General features: G+C 32.4%; 1 protein-coding gene across 1 annotated transcript; it reads left to right on the top strand.

The window, feature by feature from the left end:
• Positions 1 to 1638: 1638 nt before the first annotated feature.
• cplx4a (complexin 4a) lies at positions 1639 to 10062 on the top strand. Its single transcript, XM_056446908.1, has 3 exons — positions 1639 to 1802; positions 4408 to 4495; positions 9835 to 10062. Exons 1-3 carry the CDS (start codon positions 1639 to 1641, stop codon positions 10060 to 10062), a joined length of 480 nt encoding a protein of 159 aa, XP_056302883.1.
• Positions 10063 to 14400: the final 4338 nt, after the last annotated feature.

Raw genomic sequence — 14400 nt, 5'->3', positions numbered from 1 at the left:
TGACAGTGCATGCCAAAGAACAAACCTAGCATGAAGACAAAGGAATTGTCTGTGTCTCTGAGACAGGATTGTCTCGAGGCACATGGCTGGGGAAGGTTACAGAAAATTTTCTGCTGCTCTGAAAGTTTCAATGAGCACAGTGGCCTCCATCATCCATAAGTGGAAAATGTTTGGAACCACCAGGACTCTTCCTAGAGCTGGCCAGCCATCTAAGCTGTGTGATAGGAAGAAGGGCCTTAGTCAGGGATGTGATCAATAACTCTGGTCACTCTGTCTGAGCTCCAGCATTCTTCTGTGGAGAGAGGAGAACCTTAATGGCGAACAACCGTCTGTGCAGCAATCCACCAATCAGGCCTGTATGGTAGAGTGGCCAGACGGAAGCCACTCCCCGCCTGGAATTTGCCAAAAGTCATCTGAAGGTCTCTCAGACCATAAGAAACAAAATTCTCTGCTCTGATGAGACTAAAATTTAACTCTTTGGAGTGAATGCCAGGTGTTACGTTTGGAGAAAACCAGGCACCGCTCATCACCCAGGCTAATACTATCCCTACAGTGAAGCATGGTGGTGGCAACCATCCTGAACCTGTTTCAGAGTGCTCTTGACCTCAGACTGGGGCGATGGTTTATTTTCCAGCAGGACAATGACCCAAAGCACACGCCAAAATATCAATGGAGTGGCTTCACAACAACTCTGTGAATGTCCTTGAGTGGCCTAGCCAGATGCCAGAACTAAATCCTATTGAACATCTCTGGAGAGATCTAAAAATGGTTGTATACTGTCACTTCACATCCAACCTGATAAAGCTTGAGAGGTACTCCAAAGAGGAATTGCAAAAATTCCCAAAGACAGGTGTGCCAAGCTTGTGGCATCAAATTCAAAAAGACTTGAGGCTGTAATGTATTTTTACTATATTTGCAACAATTAAAAAAAAATCATTTTTCACATTGTCATTATGGGCTATTGTGTGTAGAATTTAGAGGAAATAAATGAATTGAATCCCTTTAAATAAGGAATAAGGCTGTAACATAAAAAATGTGGGAAAGATGAAGCGCTATGAATACTTTCCTGATGCACTGCATCTCCACATCTTCATCTGTAAAACCGATAAACAGGTATGTAATCCAGTCACAGTTCTCTGACCTCAGAAAGGTTATAAACGTAAAGTCTGCAACTGCACTTCAGTGCCTCATTAAGTAATGTGATTAGCAGTCAGTGGGTGGACACAAACGTGACATCTAAAACCAAGGCTGACCTAATCTCCAAAACACAAAATATATAGTTTTCCACTTTCTCTCAGGTTGTTCGATGTCACAGATATTTTAGTTGCAACTTCTGATTGATAAATGCATGGAGTTCTTTCACTTTTATAGTGCAGCAAAGCACACAGCCATCTGCCTCTCACTGTAGACGGACGCATCTTAATCCAGATTATGGCTGCAGCATAAACGTTTTTTGTTTTTTTCCCCCCTAGTCAACAGTGTGTCCTTGATAGCACAGGCAGATCGGTTAGCTTAGCTCCAATTTGACCACCAGCAATCAATCTAAAGGACTTCTCTAGTGGAAATCGAGGATTCGAACCCAAATATTTCAGGAAATCACAACTTGGCATCAAGCTAGAGACTCCAGCGTGGTAAATAATGGCATTTTTAATCAAAAGTATGGTGGGAAACCCATTGAAAGGAATGGGACTTGGAGGAGGAGATGAGAAGGCTGAAGAGGAGACCCCTAAAGACCCTGCGGCCGCCGCCGGGATGACTCGAGAAGAATATGAGGAGTACCAGAAACAACTTGTGGAGGAGAAGTAAGTCAAGTTTAGGCCCTATTTTAGCTTGCATACTTTACATTAAATGACCTTGACAAAGTGGATTGGAGAAACAGATTTAAATGTTGCGTCTTGCATTTAATGTTGTTGGTATTTCCCCTTTTTAAATGTATTATTTAGTTCTTAGTGAGATTAATACAATCCCAATGTCAATGTCACTCTTAGCAAGTTGATTTTGGATTTCCTTCAATCATACATCACAGAAAATATGTTTTCAGATTAAAATTGAATGCATTGATTTCCATTGCTACACAAGCAATGATGCATGCTCATGAAGGCATCATTTATTCTCAGTAATAATGCAGATAATCATGCTATATCAGGGTGCATTAAATATGATAACATCAATGATGAAAGATGAACAGACTCCATGTTGGTATCAGAAAGTAAGCATCAGGTGCGAGCTGCTAATCAGTCCTAAGAGCAGGGCTTAGCACGGGTTATCCTGGCCTTGTTGAGCTGGATAATGCTATTTTTAGAAGCAATCATGATAGCAACCAAGTGCATAGAAAAGTAGAACGGTGAATCTTTGACCTCTGTGAATATAAAATACTTTTATTTTACTTTTTACTTAAAATACTTTTTATTTATGCATTTATTTTTGTTTTCATTTATGCATTTATAAATACATATTTTGATGTATTTATTTACTCGTTTATTTGTTAATGTATTATGCTCATTTAATTGTTTATTTATTTACTGGTTTATTTGTTTATTATGTGTTTTGACATGTAATTGTGAATGTATGCTTTTTATTTATTTATTTATTTATCTATTGGTTTTAACATATAATTATGAATCTATTGACTTTGTTTATTTGTTTGTATGTTTATTTATTTACTATTTATTTGATTTTACATGTAATTATGAATAGATTATGCTTTTATTTATTTGTTTGTTTGTTTGTATGTTTATTATTTGTTTTAATATATAATTTTGAATCTATTGAATTGGTTTGTTTGTTTATCTATTTATTTATTTTATTTCACATGTAATTGACTATGCTATATATATATATATATATATATATATATATATATATATATATATATATATATATATATATATATATATAATTTGTTTAACGTGTAATTATAAATGTATTGGCTTTGTTTGTTTATTTATTTATTTATTTATTTGATTTCATATGTAATTATAAATACATTATGCTTTTTATTTATTATTTGTTTTAACATGTAATTATGAATCTATTAGATTTGTTTCATTTATTTATAATTTATTTGATTTCACTAATCAAAAACTAGATTGTGTTATTTATTTATTATTTTTTTTTAACATGTAATTATTAATAGATTATGATTTTTATTTGTTTGTGTATTTATTTATTTATTATTTGTTTTAACATGTAATTTAAGAATATTGGCTTTATTTATTAATTAATTAATTTATTTATTTATTAATTTGTTTATTTATTTTACCAGGCCTCAGCCATCAGCCATTTTGCTTTTTGTTATAAAGATGTATCTGACATTTATTTATGACTTATTCTGTTTAAAAATTAAAGTCTGATTTCATTGTTTTATCTAAACAGACACAATAATAATAATAATAATAATTATTATTATTATTATTAAATAATAATACATTTTATTGATGCTCATAAACAGGCAACAGTGCTACTTAACCAAAATAATACATGAAATGATGGGATTCATTCTGATAGACATTTTGGTCATTTTTAATAATTTTATACCTAAAAAAATATTCAAGCGATTTAAGAATACATTTTGAATTTTTAAAAATAAGCTTGTTTATCTACTTTTTATTTACTTACTTGCTTAATTAGTTAATGTTCACTTTTAACAGTACCAGACATGTATATGTGATTTTACAGTATAGTCAACATTTGAAGTGGATCAAAACCTTTTATCAAAGTCTTAAAACTATTTAACAACAAAAATGTTTTCGATCCACTTCAAATGTTGGCTACTGTATTTCAGATCTTAAAGATAACACATTTTGATTAGGCTGTTAGATTTTGCCTTGAGGAATAAAGAGAATTCCAAATCATGCATGGAAAAAAAAACTAATCTGATATGTTGATTTGCAACTATTGCTACATTTAATCCAAAGATTTAATATTCTTCATGTTCAGCTGAGGTAACTGCTGATGCTAGTTGCTAAGTAGAAATATGAGCTTGTCAGAAACAGACGATTCATACAATAAACACACATGTCTGCTGTGAGATTACATCGAAACATCTCAAGATCTTTGTGTAGCTTCAGTTCAACCACCCGCAGGATTTCACGATCTACTTTTTATAGACGTATAGCACTTGCCCGAAACAATGACTGTAAGCATCTGAAGCTCTTGATCTCAAATTAAGCTTTAAAGCTAAAGCCCAGAGGTCATTTCATTCGCTTGCAGTCTTCTGTCACGCACAAACATCAATGCATGTTTTCCGCAGAATTATGCATGTTTAGGGTGGAATGATTTTTTGAACATTAAAATCACAAGATTTGTATCCGCTGTATTGCACAGACTTAATAAAAAAAGCTAGATTATAAAGTGTTTTTGTCTTAACATGTGATAACGTACTGTCAACATATTTGTGATCCACAGAATGGAAAGAGATGCAGATTTCTTGCACAAGAAAGCAGAGAGAGCGACTCTGAGGGTTTGCCTAAGAGAAAAATACAGACTTCCTAAAGTAAGACACTTTTCTATCCCTCTTCCTTCTCAAATACAAACATCAATCATTTTTAATGTTATTCAGGTATATATTGACAACAACCAATCAAAACTCTAAGTTTATACACACTCAAACTTTTGCTGCTTGTTTAATCTACTTATTTAAAATGAGTTGAAGCAACACAATTGTTAAGGTTTTTTTGGGGTGAACTTAATTATTTTATGTTCAATCCACTTAAATTAAAAATAATTAAGTTACTTAATCGATTTGTGTTGGGACAGCATGAAGGAATTGTGTGGAACCCAGCATTTTTTTACAGTGCACTTAATCAATTTGGTTCGGGACAACATGAATGAATGAAGTTAAAATTTCTAAAAAGTTCTTCGTTTTTACAAATTTAAGTAGATTGAACATAAAATGATTGTTTCCTCCCAACAAATATCAATATTTGTTTCAGCTCATTTTAAATAAGTCATAATTTTGTGATGTATTTACAGGCACGCTATCAGATATAAGATTGTAAGAAAGTTTCTCAAGGCCGTTTCTTTCTGTATGCCCACCAATACTGCATTTATTTGCTCAGAATTATTATACAAAACAGCAATATTATTATTTTAATATGCTCTACATTGTAATTTATTCCTGAAAGAATTCAGCATCTTTAATCCAATCTTCTGTCACATGATTCTTCGAAATGTGTCCAAATAGGCTGATGGTGCTCAACAAAAAATGTGCTGATTCATATTTTTGTCAAGAATGTCATACATATGTTGTTGTTGTTTTCTCCTTAAAAAAACCTAAACAAATGACAATAATTTCTTTTATATATAGGCAAAATTTCCCTCCTGGATAATTTTAATTCGTGATGTTTAAGAAAACATGGGATTTTTCACAGTATTTGCTATGATATTTTGTTTTTCTGAAGAAAAGCTTATTTCTTTTAGTTTTGCTTAATGCTTTTTGTTTTATTTCATTGTTAAAAAAATATTTTTAGGGTCAGTATTATTATCCCCTTTAAGAAATATATTTATTCAATTTGCTACAGAACAAACCACTGTTGTCCAATGACTTGCCTATAGTTAACCTAATTAACCTATTTAAAGCTTTAAATTACACATTAAACTGAATACTAGCACCTTGAAAAATACTTATGTACTGTCATCATGTCAAAGTCAAATAATTATTAAAAATTTGTTGTTAAAGAACGGTTTAAAATTTTGTTGGAAAAAATCTTATTTTTAAAAAATGTAAATAGTCTTCACTTGAACTGTATGATCTGATTTTATAACAGTATTTTCTGACATTAACTTTACAGTCAACTCCCTGTATAAACTTGAATAAACAAAATTATGAACTGCAGTGCATGTTAAAGACAAACTCACCAATTAATTAACATTTTAATCCTCTTTTAGCAATTACTATTCATTTAAATAGTCCTGCAGTCAAAATGTATATAATAATGTTGTAGCCTTACACTCACAAATATAGGTACAAAAGCTGTCACTGGGGTTCTGCCTTGGGGAAAATTACATTTAAAAGTAATATATTACTGTCTTCACTCCCTTTTAAATAAAGTATCTAAATGTGTTACTTTTTTAAGAAACGTAATGTGTTGTAAATTTATAGATAGATAGATAGATAGATAGATAGATAGATAGATAGATAGATAGATAGATAGATAGATAGATAGATAGATAGATAGATATAAAACATATTATGTCAAAACAAACCTTTATTTTAGACACAGTTAATCTTTGCCCAGCACTAATATATATATATATATATATATATATATATATATATATATATATATATATATATATATATATATATATATATATATATATATTAGTCTTGACTGGACTTAAGATTGTAATATACTACTTTTAAAAGTAACTTTTCCCAACACTGCTGGGATTGTATTTTTTTCTAGGGATGCACCGATAAGGATTTTTTTTGGCCAAAATCGATAACTGATAACTCTTTAGAGTTGGAGGATGATAACCGATACATTAGCCAATAAATATTTAAAAATGTAATATTTTCATACAGTGAACAACTGATTTGATTTTTGAAAAACTTCTTAAGTTTGAGCTGATCTTGTGAACTGAATGGCCTACCCAAAGAAAAAAAAAGCAATAATTTCAAAATTGCAAGGTGATTCTATAGATGTATTTACAATTTCACATAATCAGCATGTCAAAAATAAATTATTTCCTTTTCTGCACATAGCAAATTAACATGCATATTGACTGTTACATAAAAATTTTAGGTTGAATAACAAAATCAAACTGAATACAATCTTACATCAATAAACATGGCAAGCAATGCGTTGATAATAACAAGTAATCATATTAGATTATAAAAAAACCCAATGAGTTGTTTAGCAAGTGTGCATTGCTGCTATAATGTTTACATATGCATTTAATATTTTTCCTGAGGCGATTTAAACCAAAATACACAATAACTCTCTATCAAACTGAGTTATTAACGCCAAAAATACCACACAAAGAAAGGACGGACTTTGAAGGAAAATGTGAGGAAAGCTCCATTATAGTGCACTGGACAAGTCTGAACAAGTTGGACCCACACATGCATGAGGCACGCAATTCTGTACAATTATGTAATCTAAAGATATCGGCCTTATTTTGATATCGGGCCGATAACGATTAGGCATTGGAAGATAACCGTTTTCAAGGTATACGGCGGTTTGGAAAAGTCAAGGTTTTAAAACCGTCAATTTTCTGCTGTACAGTTTTTTTTGCATTTCATTTTTTTATTTCTTTTAGGACAACAGTATCTCCAGCAGAAGAAATCCGTGTTTTTAAAACTAATGAAGATGGCAGAAGTCAATGATTCATTTGAATTATTTAGCCTGACATGTTTACTGCTCCAAAATATGATAAATATTTCCCAAAGTAAAATATATTGTGTTCAAAGTGGAATAAAGTTTTTGTTCTTTAACCAGACATTTAAAAAGAATATATATTAGAGCCGTAATCACAATACCGTGAAACTCTGATGTTTATATCCAAGGTTATCATACCATCAGAATCTTATACCGGCCCATGCCTAATAACAATAATATAAAAGAAAATGGCATTTATCAGCCAATATCGAAATGGCCACCGATATATCGTGCATCCCTAATTTTTTCTAAAGATGCACATTTCTACTTGTTGTACTTTTAAAGGTACATACAGTATTAGCTCCTAAAATTGCAAAAGTATAGCTTCTGAAAAGGTGCTGCCACAATGACAGCTTTTGTACCTTTATTTTTGAGTCTATCACCATGTTCCCTGAAATGGGAAACATTTAATTGGAGGTTGAAGATGTGAATATGTTGAAACCATCTCTATAATTTGCCTTTTTAGAGTATAGTATTTTCTTGCATGTTGATGTTTTAAGTGACCCTTTTGAACAGGACAACAATCATACTAGCTTTTTCACAACATCTCTTCATCTTTCTTTAGCTTCATTCTCTCTTCAGACCTCTGAATGTAATGCAATGTAACAAAGTTAGAATTTGGGGGTATTTCAATTATAATTGTGTAAAATTAAAAAAGTGCAAAAAAAAATCCAGTGTATTTAAAAAAGTAACGTGTCACTGATCCACATAGTTAATATATTCCTGTAATGTCAAAAATGAAGTTTTAGCATAATTTCTCCAGTTCCGCATGCTCACTCAGACTCTATTCTAACATGCCGTCACATCTGTAAAATCAGTTATAGAGAAATCTGTAACAAGTACATGTTCAATTAATTCAATTAAGAGACAACAAACAAAAGAAAATAAGCATCCTTTTTTTTCAAGATTCCTATTTGAAATAAATGCTTTTTATAATTGCGATTTAAGCAGCAAAAAGAAAATTCAACTTTGAAAAGAATAAGAACTCATATTAATTGAGCTCCAATAATAATTACAAGGTATTGTTTGGCCAAAAAGAAAAATGTTGTCGTTTACAATGGATGCTTTTTCCAACGTTCTTCAGATTGTCTTGTCTTCCGTTCAACAGAAAAAAAGAAATGCATATAGGTTTAGAAACAATTGAGGGTAATAAATGATGAGAATTTTTTCTTTTTTAATTTTTGTTTGAACTATCCTTTTAAGCACTAAACAGAATATTAGATTTCTGCTGGAGTATGTAACATCTCCACAATTTAATTACATTTAGAAATCTATTAAAATACTTATTTAAAATCATAATAATGTTATGATTTTTTTGTATTATTATATTTTTGACCTAACAAATGCAGCCTTTTAAGTGTAAGAGACGTCTTAAAAAATAGAATGTAGCTTTTATTTAACTCCCCCTCAAGTTATGGTCAGTAGAACATTAAAGATGATTTTTTGCTAAAACCTTGATGATTTTTTCCTTGGTATTTCCTATACCATGAAGTCAACTGGCAAGTTTGAGTGTTAAAAACATACAGGTAAAACTAATTTAAAGGGATAGTTTAGCCAAATATGTAAATTTACTCACTATATACTCTCCTTCAAGTAATTCAAAACATTAAGGCCCAAGGGTTTTTATTGCATTTTTTTTTTATTTCTCTTTGCTATTTGGGCTTATTAGAATAAAAACCTAAGTATCATCTTTTGATACGATGTACTTTTAGAGAAAAATGATGTCCATATATGTGGACTCGTGGTCCGAATTTATATAAAACACTTTTTCCTTAATTTTTTTTATGCATATTTAACATAGAAAAAAATTGTTTGAACTTGCTTTGACTATCAGAGAGTAAAAACAAATTCAGGTCTGTAAATGAAAGTAAACATTTATATGCATAATTATTATGCAAAGAGATTCACAAAATACATGGAATCACAAATGAAAACAGCGAAAAACAGAAAAAAAAAACTTTCTTGTACAGCGAGGTGTGTGTGTGTGTGCATGTGTGCATGTAAAGGTAACTGGGTGGACAGGTCAAAGTATATAAATAAGAGAACATAAAAAATATACAACATGCATAACAGTTGGATGTATATGATTTATAGGTCGTAAATATCAAAGAAATTAAGCGAATAATATAATAAATATAAATAAAATGATAGATAGATAGATAGATAGATAGATAGATAGATAGATAGATAGATAGATAGATAGATAGATAGATAGATAGATAGATAGATAGATAGATAGATAGATAGATAGATAGATAGATAGAAGGAACAAAACCAATCAAAGGTGGTGAATGACAACAATAATATCAACAGTATTACCTTTAATCTGCTGCCTCGCCAAACATTGTTCGTGACAATCTGGATTACTGAACTATCCCTGTTTTTATCTCTATTTGTTCCGAGTCCTCAACCAGCAATATATGAGCTTGTTTACCCATTTTCTCCTCAGAGCGAGCAGGACGAGAACATGCTGCAGATGGCCGGAGACGACGTGGACGTTCCCGAAGAGCTGCTGAAGATGGTGGACGAAGATGCCACAGAAGAAGAGGAGAAGGACTCCATCATGGGCCAGATTCAGAATCTACAAAACATGGACATGGATCAGATCAAAGAGAAAGCCAGCGCTACATTGACAGAGATGAAGTCCAAGGCTGAGGAGAAATGTTCTGTCATGTAGAGGTTTAACAAACTCACCCATTTCTACACACACACAAAATAACAGGTCAGGATTTTGATTCGAGTTTTTTGAGGAGAAAAAAATGTTGCTTTTCTTACTTGGAGTTTTTGTCTTGTTACTATAGTCCTAATACCTAAAAACTCTTAAATCAGGAAGCATTTTTTAGATAAGTAATGTTTTCAGAAACAATGTCAATTTCTGCTAAAAAAAAAAAGTTTTTCTTATGCTGAGTTCAGACTGCTTGATTTTAGCCCCGATTTTGACTCGTCAACAGGTTTTGAGAAATCGCAGACAAATGCCTGAAATCACAAGCAAATCTGTGCTCGTCCACGTGAGTAGCAGTCACACAGTGTGAACTATCAAAGACTGTCAAAATCTGAGAGAATGGCAGATGAGTCGCTGATACCTGTGAGATATTTAGCAAGCTAAATATCTGGAGCTGTCTGCGATTCAAAATCGTGTTGTGTGAAATGTTCTGATTGAAAATAATATTGGCGATTACCTACAGCCAATGAAAGCACAGCATCCACTGGTATGATTACCTGTAGGCCAGCAGGAGATTGGGGGAGAGGTTAAAAGGGCTTCTTTTCAGTCTATTTGGACCCAAGGAAAAAACTAGGTGAAATTTGGCCGAAGCACCCGAGTCTGTTTGACGGGTCATCTAAGCAATATTCAATTCATCTTTATTTCTATAGCGCTTTCACAATGTAGACTGTGTCAAAGCAGCTTTTACATAGAAGAGTGAAGTAAATTATAGTAAATTGAAACTTTGTCAGTTTAGCTCAGTTCAGTGCGGTTTAATTTTCACTGCTGAGAGTTCAAACACTGAAGAGCAAATCCATCGATGTTTAGCTCCACCGGTCCCGAACCATGCAAGCCAGTGGCGACAGCGGCGAGGAAAAAACTTCACTAATTGGCGAAATTGAAGAATTAAAAAACCTCGAGAGAAACCAGGCTCAGTGGGGGCACAACCATTTCTCCTATGGACAAATGTCTTGTCCAGAGCTGCAGTCTAGGCGCAGGAGGCTGGAGAGCGCTGGACATCCATCGTGGAGAAGCTGCAGGTGGGAGAGGTTACCAGCTGGTGTGTACAGGCTGGCCCTTCAGGATCAATGCGAGGACTCGTCTGTCACTGGGGTCTTACAAGGATCAGTCTCATGCTCTACACTCCTCCATAACCACCACAGCAGCTGCTCAGGATATGGCCTGGTCTAGGATTATGAAAACCTCGGGAATAAAAAAAGACTAACATAAGCGCAGATGCCGTTCAAATTATAATGTCTTTAGAGAAGTGTTCCCGGCTTTGGTTGCCCTAAATAATGCAGGCTAACAATCCTTAAGTTCATAAAGTCATTGCTGCTATGTTGAGAAATGCATGTTGATCTTTATCTTTAGTTAGATTGGCTACTGTGTTAAACGGGACCCTAGGGTTGTTGATTTTCTTCTATTAAAGTTGAAAAATAAGCAGACCTGGCAGACTTTAAAGCTTTCCTAAAGTTAAGTGTACTTTCTTTCCAGGCCAGACGAAAAACCTCTAGTTTTGATTTCTTTCATATGCGTTCCATTTTCCGGGCTGCTTTCTTTAAGGCACGTGTGCAATACGACAACCAGGTCAAAAAGAAAAAAATACGCAAAATAAGTGCATTTTCTACCCCACTGAAGGCTTCTTTCTCATAGTTTATAACAAAAGATATACTACGTGACCTCACGTTGTTTTCACATTCTAACGTGTGTTTGGTTGTGAGACATAGTTTGCGGACCGAGACAAAGTTGTCAGCCATTCTTCCTATTGTAAAGTTATGTAGTGTTAAACCCCCTGTCGCTGATCCATCTTGCAGTGTAAACAAAGCAGTGACCAAACGCTACCCCAGATAGTCATGAACTTAATTATTTTTACAAATTTAAGTGGATTGAACATAAAATGGAAATCTTGATAAAATTGTAAATAAGTAAACCAAGTTTTTAATTTGGTGTACTTCACAAATGTACTTTAGTATTTTAAGTATGTATATTTTCTATTTTTTTCCTATAAAATACATACTCCTATATGTTAATTTGCTTAGTTTAATAAGAATAAATTAAAAACGGTATGCAAATATTGAAAAATTAAAAAAATGTAATTATTAAATAGATCGATAGATGGATGGATAGACAGCTTGTTTTAAGAAAAAAAATGCATTTAATTTTGACTTATTTCTATAAACCATGCAATATTATTACTTGTCTACACTGTAAAAAAAAAATGCTGGCTTCCACATAATTCCGTCATGCTGTCCCAACAAAAAGTTAACTTAAACATTTTTACAAATTTAAGTGTGTTGAACATAAAACAATTAAGTTGTCCCCCAAAAGACCAAAAGAACTGTGTTGTTTCAACTCACTTTAAATATGGAGTTTAAAGATGCAGCAAGTCATTTTTTGAGAGTAAAAAAGGCTTCTTGATTTAACAATTTTAGATATTTGGACTACAAACAAACATTTCATTTATGAGTGTGAATTTTCCTTCAGTCCCTTTATTCACAGGGGTTGCCACAGCAGAATGAACTGCCAACTTATCCAGCATATGTTTTACGCAGCGGATGTCCTTCCAGCTGCAAACATCCATACACACTTATTTACACACATACACTAGGGCCAATGTAGTTTATTCAATTCACCTATAGCGCATGTCTTTGGACTGTGGGGGAGACCAGAGCACCTCGAGGAAACGGGGAGAACATGCAAACTCCACACAGAAATGCCAACTGACCCAGCCGTGACTCGAACCAGAGACCTTCTTGCTGTGAGGCAACAAAGCCACCGTGCTGCCACTAGAAGCAAACAAAAACTCTAAATAAGAAAAGGTTTTTTTTTTTTTTTTTGCAGTTTGTGATTTTTATTTATTTATTTATTTATTTATTTATTTTGTCCTCACATTATCAAATTAAGTTTGATCAACTGTGATCAATGATTGAAATTTGATCTGAAAATGTGGAAGGATAACTCGCAAATGTTTTTTTTGTTTTTGAATCCCCCAAAGCTGCAACATCTGATTCTAGATCAGATTTTGGCCCTTGGTTTTGCTGTTGGACTTTATTTTTTTGTATGTGGTATTTGAATAAAAGCTCTAGTAGCCTATTTTTCTCTCCTTTCCCCAATTTTCTGTTGCATTATTTACTTGTAAATATATCTAACAAACATATAATGACTTGAAGAAGAGGTGGAGAAGCTGTTTAAAACCCCTCCTGCTTTTTTGCACAAGGGATAAGATGAATGTGTACTGTTTAATTTTTCTTTAGCGTTGATGCATATTGTTGTTATGCTTATTAGGACTCTTCAGTTTTAATGTATTCACTTATGTGAGGTAAATAGGATGTGTAAAAACAGATTAAATATGAATAAAAACTGATTATTTAAAAAGCTTTGGGTCTGCTGTGTATTTGTGATCACAGTACGGACATGTTTGTGAGATTTTAATGACATGACATTTCAATGTTTTGTGTCATGTAGATTTATGTTTACAAGAAAACAACAAAATCTGACAACAACAGAAGTGGGTTTGGGGAAAGATATGTTTCACAGCTGAAAACTTGTCAACAGATGATTCAGGAGAAAATAATAAACATTAAGTTCATGGTTCTTTAATAAGGTTGTATCACTAGTGTTTTTAAGATCACGACTAACAGGGTCAGGAAGTCAGAGACCTCTTGTTTATTTTTTCAGTTTATTATTTGACATAAATGAGTTGTCATACCAGTAGGCAGTTAAATTAAATATGTAGAAATGTATTGTAAAATGATATTTGCCTATTATTAGTAATGTATAATAACTGGAAAATACAATGGAAATATTGATAAAATTGTAATTAAGTAAACCTTTTGTTTAGTTTAATTTTGTGTACTTCAGAAATAAACTTTAGTATTTTAAGTACATAAATTTTCTATTTTTGACCTGTAAAATACATTACAGGTTAATTTGCTAAGTTTAATGAGAATACATTAAAAATGGTATGCGAAAATTTTAAAGATAGATATATATAGATAGATAGATACTATAGATAGATGGACACTAAGATAGATAGATAGATAGATAGATAGATAGATAGATAGATAGATAGATAGATAGATAGATAGATAGATAGATAGATAGATAGATAGATAGATAGATAGATAGATAGATAGATAGATAGATAGATAGATAGATTAAAAGCAGGTATTTAAATAGGGAACAGAAAATGTACTTTGTATGTGCTTAAGTAAATACAAAAAGATCTATTCAAGTTTTTTTATTTGTTGTACTTCAGTATTTTAAGTACAAATATTTTCTTTCCTGTAATAACATAAATGTTAATTATTTTCT

This window comes from Danio aesculapii, chromosome 21 (genome assembly GCF_903798145.1).
Source record: "Danio aesculapii chromosome 21, fDanAes4.1, whole genome shotgun sequence".
In the NCBI taxonomy this organism is placed as follows: domain Eukaryota; kingdom Metazoa; phylum Chordata; class Actinopteri; order Cypriniformes; family Danionidae; genus Danio; species Danio aesculapii.
This window is presented reverse-complemented; position numbering and strand designations above follow the sequence as displayed.

Coding starts and splice junctions, on each gene's coding strand:
- cplx4a (XM_056446908.1), top strand. CDS start 1,639: ATGGCATTTTTAATCAAAAGTATGGTGGGAAACCCATTGAAAGGAATG. Junction 1,803..4,407: donor AAACAACTTGTGGAGGAGAA/GTAAGTCAAGTT, acceptor TGTGATCCACAG/AATGGAAAGAGATGCAGATT. Junction 4,496..9,834: donor AAAAATACAGACTTCCTAAA/GTAAGACACTTT, acceptor TTTTCTCCTCAG/AGCGAGCAGGACGAGAACAT.